Source organism: Meriones unguiculatus, chromosome 9, assembly GCF_030254825.1.
Source record: "Meriones unguiculatus strain TT.TT164.6M chromosome 9, Bangor_MerUng_6.1, whole genome shotgun sequence".
Lineage (NCBI taxonomy): Eukaryota > Metazoa > Chordata > Mammalia > Rodentia > Muridae > Meriones > Meriones unguiculatus.
Window position 1 is genome coordinate 19,091,791 of NC_083357.1, and position 24,411 is coordinate 19,116,201.

General features: G+C 43.7%; 1 protein-coding gene across 1 annotated transcript; it reads left to right on the plus strand.

The window, feature by feature from the left end:
- The first annotated feature begins 2,705 nt into the window (after positions 1-2,705).
- Positions 2,706-22,704, plus strand: Mat1a (methionine adenosyltransferase 1A). Its single transcript, XM_021657776.2, has 9 exons — positions 2,706-3,312; positions 7,746-7,823; positions 9,649-9,771; positions 12,344-12,456; positions 12,837-12,980; positions 18,081-18,299; positions 19,347-19,529; positions 19,839-19,972; positions 20,528-22,704. Exons 1-9 carry the CDS (start codon positions 3,219-3,221, stop codon positions 20,628-20,630), a joined length of 1,191 nt encoding a protein of 396 aa, XP_021513451.1. The 5' UTR covers positions 2,706-3,218; the 3' UTR covers positions 20,631-22,704.
- Positions 22,705-24,411: the final 1,707 nt, after the last annotated feature.

Below are 24,411 nucleotides of genomic sequence, written 5' to 3' on the forward strand. Positions count from 1 at the left end.
TCATAGAGGCACATAAACTTTCATCTGAGAAGTATAAGCCAAGTTTCTTCAGGGACCTGTCATTTAGGTTTCAGAGTAGAAGGTTACTACATGCAAATGAGGTAAAATTTAAGCCTTTGATATGTTGAACTTGGATATCAGTAGGGCTGGAAGGGGCATGAGGACAATTCATGCATGAGGAAGACCAGGACAGTTTGTGCACAGGAAAGATTCACTTTATATTTAGTTGGCAATTTAGAGCTATGAAGTCTTCACAGGTTTGGTTCTTAGAGTAATTATACGTTTGCCAAGATCTTTTAGTTCTTTCTGAAGAAGGTCGACTGAAGCTGTTATTTTAATTCTTGGGTAGACTGGAGTTTATTTTATCTAATGAATACTATTTATTATGGATGTTAAATCTTTATCTGCTTCAGCATTGCTAAAGCCTGCCTTTGTTTTTGTTTGGAAACATCATCTTGCTATGTATCCACAATTGACCTCCAGTCCACAAACCTCTCCTGTCAGCCTCCTGAATGCTTCAATTTATAGGTGTAAACAGCCAAATGTATCTCCATTTTGTATTTTACCAAAAAATGATTGTGCTGAATATATTTGTGACAGTATTATTGTGATATTAATATAATTGGAAAAGTAAAAAATATTTAACCACCAGGGAATGAACAGCTGAATAATATATAGTACATTGCTACTGTGTAATATTATTAATGTGCTAAAAGAAATGTCTATCTGTATGTTGAATATGAAAAGTGGGCTATATATATGATATGGGAAAAGAGAAAAATGCAAATATATGTATGTGGATAAGCATATGCACATATACAATGTTTTGGTTTTGTTCAGAAGAACATTATGCATACATGCCTAGCTCATTTATATTTGTTAATATTTATAGCTTTGTTTTGCTTTCTAGCAGCATGTTAAAAACTTATCATGTCTAAATTGTCTACTTTTATTTTTACAGGAATTCTATAAGTCAGGTAATTATTTTATGTGTTTCAGAGCTCTAGAGGCCCGCTCTGGGCCGTGTGGTAGGTTAGAGAAACAACTGAGGCTCCAGCCCTGAAGCCTGCACTTCCAACTGCCATACTCTGTGATTTTTATCATTTATTTTATGAGAGAACATAAGGCATTTTGTATTTAGTGCTATGTTGTATGAAGGTCGCATGCGAGCTAGGCTGAATCGATTGCCTTTAAGATTCTTCCTTCACTTTGAATTGGTAGCAGGGTTCACAGACCTCCTGAAGACATTCCTGAAAGCCCTACTTCTCTACAGAGGGCGTCTTCTAACTGGCATTATCTGCCCTATGATGTTAATCTTCATTTTGGAATTCAACAGATAGTTGTTGTTTTTTTTGTTGTTGTTGTTGTTTTGCTGGATTTAAGGACTTTGATCAGTTCTTGATATTTTGACTTCAAGTTGCTCTTGAAGCAAATCTATAACATAATTGCTACAGTGCTAACTGCTAAGGTAACCTAGGTCTACAGTTCAAATTAAACATTACCTTGTACTATGTCTAGGCTTGAAACTAATGTACCCAAAAGAAATTTACAAAGAGACAATGATGTTGAAATATTTTCAGTACAAATAGGAAAGATCTTGTGTGCTGGCAGTGAGAAGGCCATTTGATTTAAAAGCCCACTCTGATTCTTCATTTTTCTGTCCTGTCCCAGTGGCCCTTTTCATGCCCACCTTTTAGCAGTCATGTACCTATGCAAGCTAGCTCATTCTTTAAGTGATTTTATAGCTGTGTATTGACAAGCTGCCTCCAAGCATTCCAGGCTGATTTAGTATAGTTTTAATTCCCCAGAGTAAATGTGTTGACTAAACTCAGAACTACACTAACTAGACAAATTCTAAGTAACTTGGAATTTGTGCCAGAAAAAAATATTTTAAGTGTCTGTATAAGTGCAGAGGAAGTTTTAGTTACTAAGATTATTTTTTCGGGCCATCACCTCTTCCTGCCTCCAGCTTCCTAGAGTCCAACTTGTATGCACAGTTTTGGTTGGTTACTTTTTATTGCACTGTAGAAGGAACTGGTTTCTCATCCTCTGTGATCTCAACTCTCCGTTTTCAAAGACTGTAATTCTGAGAATGGGAGAAAAGAATGTCAACAGACGCTATCACTTATGACATAAACTAACTAAGGATATCATCAATCCTGCTTACTCATTGTCTTGGAAAAAGCAAAAAGAATAAGGAATCTATAGGAACAGGGCATTTTTGAGAGAATAAAACTGAATACATTGAAGTTTACCCATGTTGATTTGGTGTTAAACCTGAATACTAATTTCCACATAATGGATATTTCTCAAAATTTCATTAAAAAAAAAAAGGGATCATTTTTTGTTTGCTGGATCACCCTCCCGCAACACCACCAAATGTCTTGCTTATTAATTTGTTTGCAGGTCTTTTAGAAATATTGACGGTTTAGGTGATTTCTCGGCAGAAAAATGCCAGCACTAAAGCTTTCCCTCTAACTAAAATGAATCTGTTGTGTAACATTACAGCTGGTTCAGAGTACAGGTGCATGCTCTCGCTCCTGTTCTGCCCTGAGGAGACGGAGGGGGTGAGCCCAATCCAGGTCCGGTATGGGGGTGGGGATACTCTCTCACGGCACAGCTGCCCCGTGTTGCAAGCTTAGCCCATACCAAATCTCTGGGAGAGTTTCTGGCTGCCTGTGTGCCTCTGTAAGTAATTCCAAGGCCTCCAATTCTCCAGAGTGGGATGCTAACCCTGGAACCACTCAGAGATCAGCTAGGGAGCTGAAGGAAGTCCGAGAGGCACTTCCGGTCCAAGAGTCTGTACAACTTTATTGCCTTTCTTGGACCACAGGCTTCCCACTTGAGCCATTAGAGGTGAAGGCTGAGACTCCTCAAGGTAAAAAGACTCCCCTCCCAGGAAATGGACTCCTCCAATGTCCCAGGAAAGTGCCTCCTCCTCAGGCACTTTCACTTTTCCATATATAGGAGTCACCTGGGAGCAAGCTGTGAGCAGCCGAAGGGAGTGACACATCTGTATTCCATCTGCTCTCTCTCTCTCGTTGTCCATCTTTACCCTGTTCTTACATGCTCATAGGCACTTAGGTAGAAGTCATTCCCGTGAGTCTGCCAAAGACCAGCCTGTTGGGTTTGTAGGGAGAGGAAAAAGAGAGAGAGAGAGGCAAAGTTTTAGCATTGAAGTTGTCGCCTTGGAGAAGGGAAGTCGAAAAAGTGCCACAATGAATGGACCTGTGGATGGCTTGTGTGACCATCCTCTAAGTGAAGAAGGAGCCTTCATGTTCACATCAGAATCTGTTGGAGAGGGGCATCCAGGTAAGTAGATTGTCCTAAACTCATAGGCAGGCCTGCTGTCTCCAGCCTGTGCCCAGAGCGTCACTTTCACTAGACACCTTAAAAACAAGGTCCATCAGTTATTGCAGAGACTTTCTGCAGAGTGTGAGCTGGTTGTAAAGCTGCCACCCATCTTGAAGCCTAGGTCCATGATGCTGCTTTCTCAGCATCTCAACAACGAGGGGCTGGTTGTATACTATGTCTATTAACAGAACTAAATTAAATTAGGTATTTCGAGTAGAGCTTTCATCTATTATCAGTGGCCTTTTAAAGTCAATGGGGGAACTGTCCTCAAGCAGGAGCTAGTTTTGCACATAAACCATGTACAGATTAGGAAGGAATAGCCCTGCATTCTAGTGGGTATTGAGACAGAGCTCCAGATGGCAAGGATCTCAGGGACACTTTCTGACACAAGCATAAAGTACCTAGAAAGCAATGTTTCTCAACCCATGGGTTGTGAGCCATGGGGGCGGGGCTTGCCAAATGACCCTTTTTCATGGTCACATAAGAACATTAGAAATCACAGATATTTATAATTCATAACTATAGCCAAATTAGTTATGAAGTAGTAATGGATATAATTTTATGGTTGGGGGTCACCATGAGGGTCTATATTAAAGGGTCGCAACATTGGAAGGTTGAGAACCACTGCTATAGAGGAGCATTCAAACATTGTTTTGGTCCTGAAAGGGGGATGGATTGTGATGTAGAGACATTTCTCAGTGACGGGACCGTGAATAGATAGACAGCATTTCTTATTGTAGGACAGAGGTTGTCACGCTTTGGAGTACAGAAGAATTACTCCACAAGATCTGATGAAGCCAAAGGCTGGGGCTTAATCCACAATGTACACTTTGGTAGAGGCTAAAGAATTGTAATGTGGCCAGGATCAGTGGCACATGCCTGTCATCCTAGTACTCAGGGAGGCAGAGGCAGGTGGATCTCTTTGATTTGGGGGCCAGTCTGCTCTACAAAGTGAGTCCAGGACAGCCAAGGCGACACAGAGAAGAAGGAATTCTAATGTGTAACAGCTCTGAGGTGCTGCTTCTGTGATATGGGAAAACCACACTGAGAACCACTGTTCTCAGAGAACTCTGGGCATAAGCACACTGATTTGAGGACTTAAGGGTTCACTCAGATTCATTTTGAGTGTTCAAGGTATGTGTTGACTTGGCACCAAGTCTTTCCCACCTTCCTTCTTTCTCCAAGAGATTCAACTTTCATACCTTGCAATTTGGCTTTGGACTTTTGATATATTACACCTGAGTGCCTAATCCCATTGTCCGAACCTGAAGGCAACCATGGCCCTCTTTCTGGAGCATTTTGTTATGTCTAGCATTTTGTTATGTCTATTTTTTGATTGTTACATCCTAGGGCTTAGAGACAAGATGGTCTTGGAGTCTGTTGGGTAGAGACCAGTCATGCAGGTAAACATCCCACAATACATGACAGAGCCCCACAATCAAGAATTATTTGACCCAAAATGTCAATAATGCAGCTGTTGAGAAACCTGGAGTCAGATTATTTAGTGTGAGGCTTCATTTGATGTAAATAGCCATTCTTATCATGTTTATTCATAGATCAACTTCCAGATCTATTTATAATCTTAGGCACATCCCTGGCACCTGACACACACTGGGCAGCTCTATAATTTCTAAAAGTCATTCCCATATGTTAGAAGAATTCGCTATGCCCAGAGCAAGTGACTTCTTCCCAGTGGCTACTTGTCTCAAGCATGGCCTGTTGTACATAGCAGCAGTGTGTTTAGTGGACAGAGCATGAAAACCTTTGCCAATTGACTGACTGTTTTTGCCTCCTTACTGGTAGCTTGTCAATTTGTCTCATTCAGCACTCAGTTTTCACTGTAAATTAAGTGTCCAGGGTAGTTGGTTTTCTCTAAGGCTTGGTGACCTATTTACCATTCCTTGGCTGAATGCTCCCAGATTAGAAAGATAAAATTACTATTTTAAGCCTACTGAATGACAGAAACTTTGAAAACCTGAGAAGATTTCTTCAAGAATCCCTTCCAGGGATGGATGGACATAGCTCAGTGGTATCACCTTGTCTTGCATGTACAAGGCCCTAGATTTAGTGGCTCCATGTCTAGCCAGAAAAAAAAAAAAAAAAGATTTGAACTGTAGTTCCAATACTTGAAAGCTGGAGACAGGGAGGATCAAAATTACCCTTGGCTGTATCGAAAGTTCAAGGCAAACTTCATTGTATCAGCCTCTGTCAAAACTCCCAGATGGGAGAGGGAGGGATGAGAGAGAGTCAGGACTCTCAGGGATTTAAGAATTATTAAGCAGTTATCTTGATGACCTTGCTGGACTCAAACTTTTCCCTGTACTTGTACTTCCCTACATAGAGGAATCTGTGTGAGCTGGGCCCTTTAAATAGATGGGATTTCTGGATATCTGTTTGCAGTTAACCTATGAATAGCTTCTAGGCTTTCTGACAGGTCAACACTGGCCACCATATAATTTATTTTAGAATGAAAGGAGGCCTTTACTGATAGGAGTGACAGAGGCTATGGACTCACATCTACCTGGACTTAAAACCAGCATCTGCCACCAACAGGAGGATGATAGAAAAACTCCATTATGTATTTCAAATTAGAAAGTATACCTTTAATAGAAAACTAATTGATATCTCAGTATCTACTTTTGAGCACTAGACTCTTTGACTCAGTCTATTATTCTCAAGAATAATCCATTAGGTCAGTGGTAATAGCACTTACTGCTTTTGCAAAAGATTGGGGTTTGGTCCCCATCATCCACTCCTGTTTCAGAGGACCAATATCCTCTTTTAGATTCTATGGACATTTGTGTCCACGTGTGTACATTCTCCCACACAGATTACACACATGCATGTACAAAATAAAAATAAATCTTAAAAACACCGTTAAAGGGACTCTCTGGGCATTTTGAACATTAAGTAAGAGGCAATATTTGCTAAATAGAGTCTCTGTTATCTCTCAATTTACTAGTAGACGCATGTTAACTGCACAGCTGGAATGAATTTGTGTGCAATGTCACTTGGTGATCTACATGTTAGACCATATGAGTTCTATAGGGAAAACAGCAAAATAATGTCAGCTCCAGGCTCTTGCTGACTCTTTTCATTTGTTTTGATGCAGGGTTTCTCTGGCTTTGGCTGTCCTGGAACTCACTCTGTAGAACAGGTTGGCCACAAACTCACAAGAGATCTACCTGCCTCTGCCTCCCAAATGCTGGGATTAAATGTATATTCCAGCTTTAAAAATATATACATTAGTGTTTTGCCTGCATTAATGTCTGTAGGAGGGTGTCAGATTCCCCTGGAAAAAATTATAGACAGTTGTGAGCTGCCATGTAGATGCTAGGAATTGAACCTGGATCCTCTAGAAGAACAGCTGGTGCTCTTAACCACTGAGCCATCTCTCCAGCCCTTTCTTCCTGAATCTTTGTCAGTGCCATCTTAGCCTAGATCACATGACTTGCAGGACTTGCAGGAGGCTGAGTGACCAGAGGGAAAGCTGCTTTTGGTAGTGTTCTGACAAACAACAGTTGTGCTTCTAGGTTTCCTTGTAGAGTTCTCATGGATGTGCTATCTACCTGGGTTTGTTTTACATCTGATAGATTGCATTTATGGAGCCTGAAATAAGGCATTTGTCTCTTCTTACCACTTATTACCTAATCTTATTGATGTTATGAAGGATTTTAGACTATATCCATACTTTTCTAGGTGGTAGGACTAAGGAATAGGTTTAATGAATGAAAGACTTTATATTATAATGTGAACTGCTTAGACTCTTAGAAGAGCTGGCTTTGAATTGTATTTTAAAGAATTCTATGGCTTTATGTAATTCATGCCATCCAAAATGAGGTATTAGAAAAATTAAGAATTCAAAATATATTTTTTATTTCCAGGGGCTCATGAGGCCTCATTTCTAGCCAAGGGGTTATTGTATTGGCCCTTAATCACTGCCAAGAGAGAGAAGGTCATTTTTCTTCTGTGGTGTAGCCACTGGCAAGTCTGTCATGCTTTGGTAAAGATCACCATGACCACATTCATTCAGGGCACCCCAGTTCAACTCAATGGGTCACTAAAACAAAACAGCAAAGTAGAGGGGATGCCTAAAGAAAAGGTTTAAAGGGAATGGAGGGATATGAGAGAGGGTAAAGGAGATCGAATATAATAAAAAATATCATATACATATATGAAACTATTAAAGATTAAGTTAAAATTTCAAAATCTACAAAAGTATTCATTAGACAACATATTTCTCATTTTTAATATTGAAGAGAATATCCATTTTCTCTTTGATAGGTAGATTTGACAGGTTGAGTGATACAGTGTCTAATTATTTTAGCACTTAAGTTTGCCATGCTTAACAATCATGTAACTTCTTACACTTGGTTTTTGTTCTTATTTAGATAAGATCTGTGACCAGATTAGTGATGCAGTGCTGGATGCCCACCTCAAGCAAGACCCAAATGCCAAGGTGGCCTGTGGTAAGAGACAAGTTCTCTTTTTGCTGGAGACCTGAGTATGATGGACAGAGAAGTCAATGGTATTCATAAGATTGTAGAGTCATACTCAAGTCCAAAGTCAGTGTCCTCTTGTTTTCAGGATATTTTTTCAAGTGACTTTCCTATGTTTTATCAGGGAGGAAAAACATTTCTAACCACAAAACAGAGTCTTCAACTAGAATTTGACATGAGACATCCTCACTACCATAACTATCAGAGGGCTGGATGGGAACATGGACTTCCCTAGCATAGGTTTCATTGGGAATGAGGGGGCCTTTCTAAGTTCTTAGATGAATCCTTCAGAGGAAGTGAAGTGTGTGAACTGCTGAGTCTGTATAGAAGCTCATTTGATGGCTATGCATGTCTGGCTTTTCCAATTTTCTTCCCTAGTTTGTGGTATTCCTCAGATGTTAAAGTAATTTATCACAGGGACTGTCTCTGACATGAAATCAGTGGCTGACTCTTTGATCACCTCCATCTGAGGGGGGAGCAGCCTTACCAGGCCACAGAGGAAGACAGTGAAGCCAGTCCTGATGAGACCTGATAGACTAGGGTCAGAGGAAAGGGGAGGAGGACCTCTTCTATCATTGGACTGGGGAGGAGCATGGAAGAAGAAGAGGGAGGGAATGTGGGATTGGGAAGGGTTGGGGTAAGGGGCTACAGCTGGGATACAAAGTGAATAAATTGTAATTAATAAAAATAAAATAAAATTAAAAATAATTTATGCAGCTCATTTACCAGCAACAAAGAACATAGTTCCATTAACTGTCCATAAGCAAATCAACAGCTTTTCATCTGTGTTGAATAAAGCACTGAAGTCCTTGTCCACACATGGACACACCATATCCTCTAATGTTTCCTAGCTGGTCCATGTAGGCAAAATACCGTTACTATTGTTTGTGGAATAAGTTCCCCAGCATCAAATCTTTGTCTGAGAGAAGGCCTTGGCACACAACATAGCCAGTGACTCCAGAGCCTGGAAGATCCAGGTCCAACCTCTGACCTTACTAATGGGGATACAGTGCTGGGTTGCACCATGACCTTTGACATAGCTTATGGCAGGATGCAGGATGCCCCAGTATGGAGAGCAATATCCACTGTCAGTGCCTGTGCTGTGTCCTGTCCTCTGCACAGATCTTCCTTCCTTCACTACAGGCATCTCAGCTCTTGTCACAGGTGCCAGGTTGTAATGCTACTCTGAGGGTAGATGTTATCCTGATAGCTTTGGAACAAAGGGTGGCACTTTCTGGAAGATTCTGGCACCCTTCATCTACACCAGCTTCTTAGCCAAGTCTCTTGCTCCTGTTCTTGAAGATTCCATGAGAGACTAGCAATAGATGTTTATGTAATTCCAGTTTGTTTGTTTTTTCAAATTCCTTTTGAGAAAGTTGGTCTGTCTTGATCCTTGGATCAGGATCCCACTTGTTCTGGCATCATGGTGTGTGTGTGTGTGTGTGTGTATGTATGTGTAGAGAAGACGTGCCACATGCTTTCATCATGTTGATTATGAAAGCTATGTTACTGGAGCCAGGTTAAGTTGGTTGTCCAAGATAACAGAAGCAGTTAAGTACTTTGCACACAACTCAAATACAACTCATTCTTTCCAAAGCTCCATTCTTTTGGCAGCATTTGAAGATGCTCAGTGGTTAATGCTGGAGTTGCTCTGTTTGTTGGCACAGTTAATTCTTTCTTAGAAATACTCTCCACGGAGCCCCTAATGAGTCTTTTTGTCTCCACTTTAAGAGGTCTAGACACTTGAGCTCCTGTCTGCTGGCCTATAACTGTCACCAACCCCCTTTCCTTACAGAGACAGTGTGCAAGACGGGAATGGTGCTGCTATGTGGGGAGATCACCTCTGTGGCCATGGTGGACTACCAGCGGGTGGTGAGAGACACCATCAAGCACATAGGCTATGATGACTCTGCCAAGGGTGAGGATGGGCTCGCTGGGTTTGTGTGCATCTGGGTCTCCACTGAGTGTGTTCCTTTTTCATGTGGAGTCAAATCTGATCCTTCAGTCTCATAGAAATGCAAATCCTATCAGGAGGAAACACTGCCCCCGACCAAGGTCTGGCCACTTTCTTTGGAGGACTGCAGCTGGTGTGGCCACCATGTCCACATTTAAGGTGCCTCATTTAAGGTGCTGCCAGAGCTTTGAATTAAGCTCTTAACAAAGGGGCCTGCCCTTTAGTGACAAGCATGTTGTCTGTGCCAAGCACTGGTGCTAGTGTCATTGACTTAATGAATCCCGAAACCGTGGTGTGTTTCTTATACAAACGAGAATATCCTAGCTTAGAGTGCTCCTGTGCTTTCCACTGAGCAACACTGCATTTAACTGTAGCTGCAGAGAATGAGGCTTCATTTTCAAGCATCTAGGTCTAATCACAGGTGAAAGAGTCAGGAAAACCCAGGTTAGCACTCATGCCAGGTGGTGAAGAAGCAGAGACCCAGAGAAGAGGTTCAGGCCAGGCAAGGAAGTGAGGGAACCAGAAAGCACCAGGTAACACAAGCAGAGCTAAGGGCTTCCCAGCAGATTTCACTGCTTTTGCTGGGTCAGGCATCAGAAGACCCAGGGCACCTGTTTGCAAAGACATTTTGGTGGAGCTTCCAATGTCCTTTATCCACACCTGGATAGGGATTGGACCTAAATTCTTCAAGGTTCTACTATAGCCTCTAGCAGTAGATATTCATGTAATTCCATTTTCTTTTTTTTTTTTTCAGATTTATTTATTTTTAAAAAAGTCCATTTGAAGCCAGGTACAGAGGCACATGCCTGTGATCTCAGCACTTTGGGAGGCAGAGGCATGCAGATCTCTATGAGTTCAAGGCCAGAATGGTCTACAAAGTACAGCCAAGGCTACATAGAGAAACCTTGTCTCGAAAAACCAAAAAAAAAAAAAAAAAAATCCCTTTGAATCTCTGTTGGCCTTCTTTCAATTTCTAGAGGTCACTGAGAAACAATACATGCAAGTTAATTTTCCCACTTCAGATGTGCTGGCTTCATGGAAGAAACTTGTCATTCCTGGGAACAAAATTTTGAGATTTTACCATGTATGGCCTTTGCCCATTATACTCCAAGAAGCCAGTTTACTTATACACATCTAGACCTTATTCAGAACTACACCTTGGATTAGCTAGCAAAGAAACTTCCCATGAGGCAATGATTTTTAGAAAGGGCTTAGTGAAAGAGCCCCGCTCTGGCTAAATTGAACTTGGTTTGTACTGGAAAGATGTATTATTTAGACTCAGTATTTGGGCAAAATGGAAAAGCCTTAATACACATAGAAGAGCCCTTTGCCATCCCTCTAAAAATTAATCATTCATGTCTACACCAAAAAACATTCTCTGGGGAATGGTGGGGGTGAGGATGAGGCAAAGAACAAAGATGACCATTGCTTGGGTAGAGGAACTACTTGACCTCAGATGACGCACTGTGAGGTGTTCTATGTGAATCTGTTTTCATCTTATGCAATAAGGGAGTAGAATTTCATGGGTAAAAGTCCAAGGTCACTAACTGGGATCTGATCAAGTTTGGGTGTTTGGGAGGAGCCAGAGGAGAAACATTCCATCCAGAGATACCTAGGGGAGGTGGAAAAATACATAGTGCTTTAGGCTAGACCTAAGTTTGCTACCTAAAGGAGTTCTGGCTCCCTGACAGGGATTGCTGTTAGTGTGGCTTCCTTGAGCATGTCACAACATGTCTCAACTCTGTACTGAAGCTTTGAAGAGCAGGCCTTGGCCCAGAGGTGTAGCTTTGTCATAGGACCACAGCTCTAGGAATCACTGTAGATGGTTCACATACATGGTGCTTCTTACTCAGGATGTGTGTATAAGATAAACACACACATCTGGGTGAGTCATATAGTTGGGCTTCTAAATTACAATATTGGAAAGACCCTTGATTTTCAACCACTATAGTGATATTCTCTCTCTACTTCCCCCATCCCTCCTTTCTTCCATCCCTTCATTTCTTTTTCTCTTTCCTTTGCTCTCTCAGAGGAGGCTTAATATAGCCCAGACTGGCCTAAAACTCCCTAGGCATCCAAGGTTTGCCTCCTGCCTTCACTTCAAAAGTTCTGGGATTACAAGCAGACACTACCATGCCCTGCTAGTGCTTTGATTTTCAAATGTGGTTCTGGAGGGTTCCTCTGGGATACCCAAGGGAACAGGCCATATGTTGTCCACCTATTCATTGGTCGGAGAGTTCTTGGTGCTGTCTAATTTGTGTGGTTGTTGTGGGTTGTCACATTTCTGTGTAGGATATACCTTTTAAACCAAGGTATAATTGACTACAGTAAAATATATCATGGAGAATCTTCTGTTTTAAAAGAGTTCTACATGAGCATGGAGGCAAATATGAGGTCTTTCAACATCCACAGCCTCAGCTGGGAACCAGAGGCCCCCTCCCCTAACACTGAACATCATGTCAGTGACTGAGAAGTCCACCAAGAGACTTATAGTCCTGTCTTGACACATGTCCTCACTGGGCTTGCTTCTGCCCAGGCTTCGACTTCAAGACCTGCAATGTGCTAGTGGCTCTGGAGCAGCAGTCCCCAGATATTGCCCAATGTGTCCATCTAGACAGAAATGAGGAGGATGTCGGCGCAGGAGATCAGGTATGTCAACTGTGTGAGGGGTGGACCAGAGTGGTCTGTTTGGATTCAGCTATGATCTGTGAAGAGAAGCCATCTGGGTTAATTACATCATTAGGCGGTCTCATCATTCTAGAGAACTGGGGAGAATCACCTCTGCAGTCAGTTGAGCACTGTGTCAGGCTGTGTGGTAGAAAATCGTGCTTGTTGGTGACAGGATGTCGGCTTGTCTCCTCCTCCCAGAGTATCGGGGGTCAGAGGCAATGTCTCAATGTCTTCCACTTCTAAAATGCCCAGTGCAAAGTGTTCTGTGGGGGTACACCATAACTATTGAAGCACCAAACAAATTATGAGATTTGGAGAGTGTTGCTGCCCTGAACTTTAAGGCAAGTGTCTTATTCTAGGGCCTGATGTTCGGCTATGCCACTGATGAGACAGAAGAATGCATGCCCCTTACCATTATTCTCGCTCACAAACTCAATGCCCGGATGGCAGAACTGAGGCGCTCTAATGTCCTTCCCTGGCTGAGACCTGATTCTAAAACTCAGGTGAGCTGCATGCATCCCTTCCTGCAGACCTTCCTACAGACACTTCAAGTATGCCAAATCATTTTGGTTCTGCACACCTTTTTCCCACTTAATACATATTTATTGTCATTTGTAATAATCCTTTTGTTGCTGTTCTTTGAGACAGGGTTTCTTTGTTCTCTGTGTAGCCCTGGGTATCCTAGGACTCACTCTGTAGACAAGGCTGGCCTTAACCTCAGAGGCTAGCCTTCCTCTGCCTCCCAAGAGCAAGGATTAAAGGTGTGTGCCACCACTGCCCAGTGCCATAATGCTTTTAAAATATCTATACTTAATTTAGTTTTAGTTCTTTCTCTGATGACTTCACAACACACACATTCTCACTATATATTTGATTATATCTTCCCTTGTCTTCCTACCATTTCCATCAAACACTTCTTTTTTTCTAACAAGTTCTCCCTCCCACTTATATGTCTTTATTTGTGTGTGTAACCCACTGCATTTAATTACAGTTGCTTTTGTGAACATGGGCAGGGGGTTACTTACTTGAATGAAGGTAACTTACTATTTATTGCCTATAGCTCCTCAGGGATAATGGGATGTTATGAGCCTGCCTCGTACCCATAATGAAAGGTTGATGGGCCCAGCCTTGTGCATATATCATGCAGATAGACAAAGTTCCTGTGGATTTATGGTGCAAAGCCATGTAATATCCAGAAAACAGCATTTAACAGCACTCTTTCCCATCTTCTGGCTTTTCTTGCATTCTTTCCACTCCTTCCTCCACCTTGTTCCCTGAACTTTCAAGGGGGTGAGAGAGACATTCCATTTAGGGAGAGATACACAATAATCACTGATTCTCAGCCATGAGTCTCTGCATTGCCATCATCTACTGTAGACAGGAACTTCTCCAAATAAGGTTAACAATCAGCGATTTGAGAATATAAGTCCAAATATTTAAAAGGCAGTTTGACTCCATGTCTATTTAGTAAAACAAAAGTAGGCAGTTGCTCACGAGGGCCTATGCTCTTCCCAGCCATGGGCTTTGTCCAGGTTTACAGTACCAGGCATGAGCTTTCTCCTGTGGAGGGGGCCTCAACTCTAATTAGAGTGTAGTTAATTACACCCTAGTCATGCTATTTTTAAGATGAAAATATTTGATTTAGGTACTCAAAGCATTATTCATGTTCAAAAGAGTCACTTATTTGAAAACTCTTTCCCAACCTTACCCTCATTAAATTTATTATGAAATATACAAAAAATCAGACAGGTTTAAAAATAATTCTGTTTTTTGTTTTGTTAGCATATGTAGACTCTGATGGTTCTTCAATTCCTGCCACAGACTTGCTTCTTTACCACTTTCACACATGGTGGCCCCTGCTTTTCTGTGCACACAGGTCTTCTACCATGAGCAGGATATCTATCTGGGGCCCATTTCCTTGTTTTTATTTCTTATAAAAGGTTTTACCCTTGACATGTCAGTTCCAGCCCTGTGGGCCTTGTCCTCCCTTCTCCACATCATATTGAAATCCATTTCTCTCTGAAGGACAGTGGTGATGCAAACATTACTACACATGGAAGCCTCCTATCACTCTTCAGTCTCCCGATTGCCTTTGGCCAAAGGCTGCCTGCCCTGGCTCCTCTCCCATGTTCCAAAGTGTGATGCCCCAAGGTCTTGATCCATCTTCCCCAACATGCTCTTTCTATCTCTTCACACATTTGGCTCCTAAATCTGGCTCCAACCCTGGGTCCATCCAGATCAGCAGCCACATTTCTTACATTGCAAGCTCATGTGCTGAGAGCCCACGACATGCTGCTCACTGTCACCTTTTACTCAGCTGAGGGACTGGGTGGAGCACAGTCCTGCTTGGTGCAATCTGTCTCCATTGTACTGGGTGTCCCATGTTTCCCTAGATGAGCATCCCTCTCATGGCCCAGCCTTTCATGGACTGGTTCCTATTTCAGCCAAGCCAGCAACAGTAATCTGTGCTCCCCAAATGTTCCTCTTGCTTAAAAACTGCAGTTATTTTTTTTTGTCATCTTTCCAGAATTCTCTGTAAGTTACTACTTCCTGTGAGAGAAGAACAGAATCTATTTGTCATTCCAGCATTTAGACTTTTATGGTATTCCTCCAGAACTTTCCTCTGCCTGTCCCTTCTTGGCATCTCCAGTCCACTGGCATCATTCCATTTGCACGCCATCCTTTATTTGGGCCTCTTCTCTGGGGACAGCAAAGCCTGTTTCCCTGTGAATGCCACTTGTGGCCCCCACCAGACTGGTCTTCTGTCTCTCCTACACTTGAAATTGGTATACATGCTTTTGTGGCCCAGTGTGGTACATACAGCTGTGTTCAGTTATTCCAGCCACCCAGATACATCCCCTTTCTGGGCGGAGGTCTCACATTGGCTCCACCTGAGGCAAATGAGTGTACTTATGGCCCCAATAGAATGTTTTCTTGGGGATTTCTGGGATATTCATATAACTTTCAGGGTGGAGATGGGGCCACCAGCATCTTTCAGGTATTGGTAGAGGTTATGAAAAAGGATTGCTGACATGACTGTGGTGGTACCAAAAGAAAGGACTGAGAACTGTGGAGTTCTGCAGAAAAGCCCAGAACAGAGGTGGGAAGAAGGCAACAAACCCCCTGAACTATCCTTTCCCCCTCGAAAGAGAAGAACAGAGGGAATGCTTTGAGCTACTGTAGCTGCAGTAGGAAAGGCCTTGTTCATGTCCCCTGCATAAAAAGAGGTTTCCAAGTCTCAGGAACACAGAAGGAAAAAGGGAATGAACTCTAATAGGACTACCCTTTTCGAGAGGATGCACTGAGTTCCAAAAAGCTTCCAGTATATATGCCTGTCACAGGTGCCATGAGCCAGTGCCCAGCTGTCTCCTTGGTCTGCCTCCATGCAGGGAGTGCTGTGCCAGGAGAATACCTGGCCTCCTTTGTAGCCTCTTTGTGAAGGACTTCCATTGTCGCCTGTGTTGACTGTGACCAGATGAGTCTTTCCACCTGAACAAATTGCTGCTGCTGATATTGAGAATCAGGGCTGGCAATCCAGTGGCTATTTTTGTACCAGGTCAGAGCTCTGTTATGCATAGTGTATTTTTCCCCAGATCTGCTGACATGAGGAGATAAGAGCAGAGCTCAGGCCCTTTGCTCTGCCACCCAGTTCCAGGAGTTCTACAAAGATGCAGCATGGTATTTTCCCAGTAGAGACAGACATCAGGGCTCAGTAGAAAACATCCAAGTTGAGGCATTGCCTGAAAACTGATCCTCCTCCCAAGGCTACTTGAAATAACTCTGATCCTAGAGCCTACCAAGGGTCTCCATTTGGGAGTCCCATATCCCACTCTAGCCCCCCCCCTTGTGGAGTAGTATGGCTGAATAATTCCCATGTGTGGATAGTGCAGGATTTAAAGGTTAGTCCTCAATGATTGTTCACCTGCTTATCTTACTTAGATCAGATGGTAGCAGCCACGGCACTTCCCTTCTCTTTCTCTGTATGTCTCTCCGTTGCTTTTTCAGTCATCAGGATTCAGGGCAGAATATTGATATGTACCCCATTGGCTATACTTCGTCTTAGTTGAAAGACTGAAAAGTGATAGATGGCTTTGGATGGCTGTCTAAGATGCCTTGGGCAGGTAGAGACCTTATTTCAGCACAGCCCTAGCAAGGAACTGCTTGCTGCAGGGTCCTAATTGGGCCCTAGGATAGCAAACTATTCTATGCTACCTTGTCAGTCAGCCAGACCTCTACATAGGTATTTGTTGGAGGCACACTGCTAAAAGCATGTCATACCCCTAAGCTCTGCAGATACTGCTCTAATATGTATATATTGTCTCAGGCAGCATGGACCCAGCATATAGTTTATGGTCTTAAGGAACAACTTTCTGCCAGACAGAGCCTTGGCTATAAATCTCTAGGTCAGACCTCAGCTCTTGTATGTGATTATTCCCAAGGCCTTTCCATTCTGGAACCTAAGCTTTATTGTTTATAGAATGGGCATCAACGGCTACCAGTCTTTGGCACATCTTCCAACATGGAAAGCTTGTTCACCGATTGGTGTTTTCTTGACCATCTTCATCTGCTGCCATCCCCCCCCCCCATCTTTCTACTCTGCAAACCCATGGGGACCTATCTGCTTTTTCTTGTCACCTGAGATACATGTGTCTGACTAGTGACATGTCATTGGAAGACTGAGTCTCTAGAGAGAGCATTTTGTCTGTGCTACAGTGAAAGTAACAAGGTTTGATTTGACCTGAGCAAGGTCTGGCTCTTGTGATGCCTGACAAGTTCTGATCTCTCAGTTTGTGTCATTTGTAAAGTGGAGGTCAGAATACCTCTCTCACTGTGATATCTTAGATTTTAACTTGTAATGTACAGGATGGGAACAGAACTGGACATGGTAAAGGTGAATGTTTGAGGTGTCTCCATGGCTTGCCCTGCCAGGACCTTGAAAGCAGGATCCTGACCTTAACTCAAGTGTACAACAGTTTACCCTCTTTTGGCAAAGCACTAAGACAATGGGGATTCAGAGATTTCTGTCCTTTTAGCTTAACTGTCCTGACTAGAGTCTATTTCATCTTATCCCTACAGCTGGCAAAATCTACTGGTCCCAATGCACTTCCAAGGTCATTCACTGAGGATGGAGGGCCACTTTTTTCTCTCTCAGAGGCTCTGCATGCTAACAAATATAGCCTTGGCTAAAGATCCTTCTTGGTCTTTCACATCTAGGACCAAGGTACCCTTGTCTCTGCCAGTGATGGGTGGCTTGTGTATTCCTGCATTCCCTAATATAAGTAGGGGAATTCCATCGGAAGTGCCAAGAAGGTTTTGGCCAGAGAGGGTCCTTGGTACCAGAAGTCTCTGGGATAGAAGGAGAGGAGCCTGGTCATCAAAGATGAAAGACAGTGCCACATATGTGTGCCTTATGCTGCCATCCACAGTACTGAACAAATTAACAAATGTAAGAATGTGTTATATTAACTCCCCAGAGAGCCGTGAAGGACAAAGGGACACTCTTGGTCCCTCAGGAGCTCAGCCTGCCTCCTGGGGATCTGGGTGTGGCAATCATGTGCCCTCAACTCAGGCCTGGGCCTCAAAATCTCTTTCCTGATGGACAGGTAACAGTTCAGTATGTGCAGGATAACGGTGCGGTCATCCCTGTGCGCATCCACACCATTGTCATCTCTGTGCAACACAATGAAGACATAACACTGGAGGCCATGCGAGAGGCCCTGAAGGAGCAGGTGATCAAAGCGGTGGTTCCTGCCAAGTACCTGGATGAAGATACCATCTACCACCTGCAGCCAAGTGGGCGGTTTGTCATCGGAGGTCCCCAGGTGCGCGTTTGTCTCTGGATAAGAGCTTGTTGTTGGGTCTTGTTGATAAGACTGCTTGTGTCTCAGAGTACACAGATGACAAGATGTAGTTCTGAGCAGCTCAACAGTGTCGTCCCATGAACTAAATGTGCTCAGTGAACTCTGGCTTGCACTGAAGACACTCAGTATGCCTGGCAATATGTACAAAGGGGGCTATGTCCGCAGGTGTCTCCCATTTAGTGCTATCAAATCCTCCCACCCAGCTATTCCAAATGCCATAATGTCTGCCCACAGCCTTACTTGGTTGGCACTCTGTCATCTCTGTAGTGTCTGCTCATGACCGACTTTCCCAGGCAATACTTGCTAGATATTTGCTATGGAGGTTTCTCCCTATTATTGGTAGGACTGCAGAGCTGGAGTTTTATAAAAGCAGATGCAGCTGTTTCCCCTGTCTTCTGTAGGCACACAGGACTGGGGATACAGGGATCAGCAGATCTGAGGGATTTGTTACCAGTAAAAGGTTTTGTGATCAAATAGTGTTGGTTTCAGGAAGAAAGGAGGTTAAAATCCTTGTTTTCTTGAAGGATGTCTCAAAGTCTACATAAGTAAGTATGAAGTGTGGATCTCTAAATAGAATTAGAAATACTGGATTCTCCCAAAATTGTTAAATTTATCTCCTTTTTGAGGTGTTTTCTGAATTGCTGTTGCATATAGCATACTTATGAAGGGAGCAACATGGTTGCACTGGCTAGGACCACAGCCTGGGATTGTACTTATTGCTGTACAATTCCTGCCACAGGTGCACAGCTTCTTATGATGGACTCAAAAGCAAAGCCATGACCCCAGCTAACCTCTGGCCTGTCTGCTGAACTTCCCATTGAGGCTTTGACAGGTTGCTTGATGTTTATAGCTAGGCAATGCCAGGACCAGGATGAAAGAACTTGTGGTTTCTGCCTGATTAAAAGGGGCCTTTAAGAATGGCCACAGGTGACTCTGAGAGCTTCTGCCCATAAGGCAGCATTTGGCATCACTGGTTCTCATCTCTTTTCTGTTTGTCTCCTTTTTCAGGGGGATGCAGGTGTCACAGGCCGCAAGATTATTGTGGATACATATGGAGGCTGGGGTGCTCATGGTGGTGGTGCCTTCTCTGGAAAGGACTACACCAAGGTGGACCGCTCAGCAGCTTATGCTGCCCGCTGGGTGGCCAAATCCCTGGTAAAGGCTGGGCTCTGCCGGCGAGTACTCGTTCAGGTAGGTTGCTCTCACCTGCTCTGAGCCTTCCTTCCTGTCCTTGCCAAAGGCTCCAGCCCAGCTTGGAGTAAGGAGATACTGGTCCAGTGGGAAAGCCCTCTTTTTGACATTGGCATAACTCTGCATATATTGTATTGGCTAGTGTGGCTAGAACCCTGCAAACTAGGGAAGGAGAGAGCACACCTGAAGACAGAAGGGCTGCCAGGCAGTAGATGTAGGGGTCCTGTTGGCAGAAGTGTGATCCTTGCTTCCTTTGCTCTGTAAAGTCCATGTGAAGGCCTCAGTCCCTGAGACAGATCTTTCTCAAAGGTGTCCTATGCCATTGGTGTGGCAGAACCACTGTCCATTTCCATCTTCACCTATGGGACCTCCAAGAAGTCGGAGCGGGAACTGCTAGAGGTGGTGAACAGGAACTTTGACCTCCGGCCAGGTGTTATTGTCAGGTAAAAGTGCTATTGTGCTCTTCCTATACTCAGGTAGACATACCTGAGCAGAAAGGGCTTTTCAGCTGCTTAAAACAGGAGGGTCTCAAGTGCCTGGCCCCTCAGCACAGTGCCTGGCTTTATAGAACAGTACATGGCCCCAACTTAGGGTGCCTGGTTTTCAGCAGAATGAGACCCAGCAGAGAGTAGCACTGGTGAGTCCATGTTTGAACAGCTGGAGCATCTCAAGCCAGATGACTAGAAATCCAGTATGCAAATTCATTCCTACATACTCTTATGGCATGCCTATTCTCTGGATTTTGGTTGTGAGAATATTGGCCTTGGCAAAACCAGTGGAGTAGAACAGAGAACCTCAAGTAGAGTTCACATCCTGGTCCTGGTATGTTAGTGCTCAGCTGTCTCTGACCTTGGAGCCTCCACTTTTTAACCTAAACAGAATAGGGCTGTACTATAGATAGGATGCAGGTGTCGGAGGAAAAGCCCCTCCTAAGACTACCCCCAAAGACTTTTATACCTTCCATTTAAAAATGATCTTTGCTTCCCCCGACTGTGCAGGGACTTGGACCTGAAAAAGCCCATTTACCAGAAGACTGCATGCTACGGCCATTTTGGGAGAAACGAGTTTCCCTGGGAGGTCCCCAAGAAGCTTGTGTTTTAGAGCTGGTGGGGGGTTTGTTTTTGTCCCACTCAACTTTCTTTCAGGATCTCAACTCTGTGGTCTCCTATCCTCTCCCAGCGTGGCCTCCCTGATCCTATTCTTGGTAAAGCCAGCTTCTAATTTTCCCCTATCCAGCAATCTGCAAACATCTTATGAATGATACAGGTTATCTGCTTTCCTTGCAATAATAGTCAGTGTTCCCTACCTGTCCCTCAGATTTTAGCATTGCTGATTTTGTGAAAAAGTCACCCGTGTCAAGCATAAAGTCTCTCCCTTACCTCATCCCATAGTCTGAACATGAGTAGGCCGTCTCTTCCTCCATCCACAAACCTCTAGCTTCCCCTTCATACTTGTAGCCAGAGATCCCAAGACAGGACTTTCTCAAGGATCCTCTGAAACTTGGCATCTACCCCATATAATATGGTCAATATCCTCTTTGCATTTGCACTGTGTGAGAGACTGAGCTGTGTGTTTTTCATCACAACACAATAAGGTGGCATCTTTACTATCCACATTAACAGGTGTGGAAACTGAGGCACAGAGAGAGAGAGTCTATAAAGCTCTCATAGGTTTCCATAGCCTCATGTATCAGAGCCAAGAGATGGATCTAGGAGTTTTGACTCTATAACCCTCACATCTGTATCCCAAACAAGATGTTGACCAGTGTGATGACCAAGTGGATTGATTCAAGGCTGTCACCTCTTATTTAAGGCCTGGGCTTCCTGGGAATTAGGACATGGACCTAGTGGCTCTTGGCAGGCCCTGGACAATGCTCTACAAAGTCAGGATGGAAACAAATGTGTCTCATTTGTTCTGGAAGGTGTTTCAAGGCAAGTGGGGTATCTTGGCCTATCAAGCTGGGCTGGAGTCTAGAACCAAGAGGCTTCCGAGTCCTAGCCTCCATAACTCAAAGGCAGGTGTGTAAGTTCTATAGTCATGGGGTCTAATCATAGACAGCCCCATGTATCCCCTACTTACAGGAGAGGCTTGTTCCAGCACAGGCAACTAGCCTCTGAATGGGGACCCTGCACCCTGAAAAGCTTTCTCCTTCCCTGGACCCTCATAGTTATGCAGTCTTATTGCTGCTGATCTAGGTGCAGAGCCAGCCTCTCAGAAATGGAAAAGTTGCCCAAGACCTCACAAGAACTGGCTTTTATCAGTTTGCAGAGCAATCTTTCCACCAGGGTCCTGAGAACCCCATGTTCCCATCATGTCCCATCATGTCCCATCATGATTGGCACCATCTACCCAACCTGTCCCTAGTTGGAACCTCCTCACATTATACTGCCTTCCCAGCTTCCAAGGATACTGGTTCAGGAAGGGATGTGTCTTATAGCCATGGCTCTGGCTAGGAGAAGGGCTGGGCAGCACCATCAAGGGGTAGACACCTTGCGTCTGTGTCTTGACTGGACCACAAAGACCCCAGATTTTTCTTTTCTACCAGGGTGAGAAAAATAGCAGAGGGCAAATTCCTAATGACAAACAAATCCTGGAGCTGTGTGTGAGATAGAAACTTGGGTCTCTCCATAGGGTTCCAGCTACATGGGAGCCAGGTTCCTCACAGCACAGGGAAGGAGGGTGTACAGATGGCTGAGTTCCTGTCACTTAAACTATATATAAGTAAAAATTCAGAATTCTATACTTTTCCTAACCATAAGAGCAATGAGACTCTTTTCCCCCCCTCAATATTTCATACAAAACAAAGCCATTATTTGTTGATATTACCTGGTAGTATGGTGAACAAACACTTAAGGAGCAATAACTCTGTACTTAGAGTTTATGGTGTGTGTTTGTGTGCACATGTCAAAGGGAGGACACTGGGATACTGGGTATCCTACACCATCACATTCTGCCTATTCCCTTGAGACAGAATCTCTCACTGAACCTGGAGCTAGGCTGCTGGCCAGCAAGCCCTAGTGATGCTCTTGTCTTCATCCCTTACCACCACTGTGCTGGAGTTTCAGGTGTGCACACAGACACAGCTTTTTAGATGCGTGCTAAGGATTTGAACCTAGGTCGTAATGCTTGTACAGCATGTGCTCTTATCCATTAAATGATCTCTACAGCCCCACTATGTTTGGTTTTTGTTTGTTTTTCTTTTGTCTGAACAACCTGAGCTGCTTCATTGTGAAACACTTCTGATTCTCCTACCCCCAGAAAACCTGGATGCGTTTTTCAGGATTACCCCAACTCTGACCTGTATGGGACCTCCTCCAAACCCCATGAACTAATATTTTCTCACCGACCAGCTCCTGTACTGTCACTGAGTTACTATAGTTGCTCCATGTCCCTCTGAGGTAGATATTCTTAGTAATTCCTCTTGCAGCCATCAAACCCTGACATTGTGTGGAAGCAAGTGGAGAGCTGGGACCTATGCAGTTTCCTGGGATGAGTTATTGGGAAAGCAGTCAATTTTGGGACATGTACTCACATGCAGGTGGAGATCTATATGCCCTCTTATTCCCATGACCTCCATGCCAGGAAGGACAGGGATGCAACTAAGACTCAGGCCTGTTGCAGAAAGGAGACAAGAGAGGCAACACCAAAAACAGGTGGCCTTGGGCCTTGGGTATGGCTGACTCTATATCCAGAGCAGCCTCTGGCCCCTAGAGTCGAGGAGATAGTCACCTCATAGAAAAGTGACACACATTTTGCAGGAGCCTCTGTGAGCATCAAGACCCTATGAAACATCTGGGAACACCTGATTGTGAGAGGGAGGTTTATGATTGGAAAAGGGAAAACCATTACAAAAAGTAAGAAAATGAAGAGAGAAGGGATCATGAAGTTCTACAACCTGCTGAGGAGCTATTGGCAATTGGTGATGCTGTGTGAGGGAAGAGTCAGTTTCCTCCAGGGAAACAACCCCTGAAAGGCTCCAGTAGTTGGTCCTATACCCATGCACATACAGGCAACACTAAATCAACTCAGTAGTTTATTTGTTTGTTTAGAGCACATGAAGGTGGAAGAAAATAGTGGTGGAGTATAGGTGTGAAATTGAAAGGGAGGGAAATGGGTGGATTTGATCAAAGTGTATTACATGCATGTATTTCATTCTCAAACAACAAAAGAAGAGGGAAGGTCAAGGAAGTTGGCTCAGCAGTTCAGGCATTTGCTATGCAAGCTGCGATGATAAGGACTGGAGTTCAGGTTCCCAGAACCCAGGGTAATTTTGTGTAGGTGTAGCAGTCGACCTATAATTCCAGCACTCAGAAGGTGGGGGCAGGGGATACTCCAGAATAAGGTGGCTAGCTGGACCATACCAACAAGTTCTGGGTTCAGCTGAGAGACCTTGCCTTAAGAAATAAGGTTGAGCGTGATCGTGGAAGATTCCCAGTGTCAGCTTCCATATGTGTGTGCATATGTGCTCACACACAAAATGACATACATACTCAATCCACTCACAAAGACACAGCAAAAAGAAAGTAAAGTGAATATACTTTTGAGCCATGGAACTCTCAAAGGAAAAGGATAGGAACTGTTGTCATTCAGGGTCACCACTCACTGGCTTGTTGTTCCTCATGGCTGGCACAGCCTACTTTCTTATACAATCTAGGACAGTTCAGAAGTGATACCACCCCTAGTGGTCTGGGACCTCCCACAGCAATTATTAGTCAAGAATACCCAAAGGCTTGCCTATAGGCAATGAAGAAAATACCCCCAAGGCTTGCCTACGGACAATCAGATGGAGTCATTTCCCCAACTGACATTCTCTCTTCCCAAGTAGACAACAAAACAACAAAAACCCAAACCAAAACAAAAATCAAAATATAATACCCAAAGC

Bases quoted from the DNA above. Each gene is read 5' to 3' on its own strand.
- Mat1a (XM_021657776.2), top strand. From the start codon at position 3,219: ATGAATGGACCTGTGGATGGCTTGTGTGACCATCCTCTAAGTGAAGAA. The intron at 9,772-12,343 runs GTGAGGATGGGC...GCTTCTGCCCAG, and splicing joins CTATGATGACTCTGCCAAGG to GCTTCGACTTCAAGACCTGC. The intron at 19,973-20,527 runs GTAAAAGTGCTA...CCGACTGTGCAG, and splicing joins CGGCCAGGTGTTATTGTCAG to GGACTTGGACCTGAAAAAGC.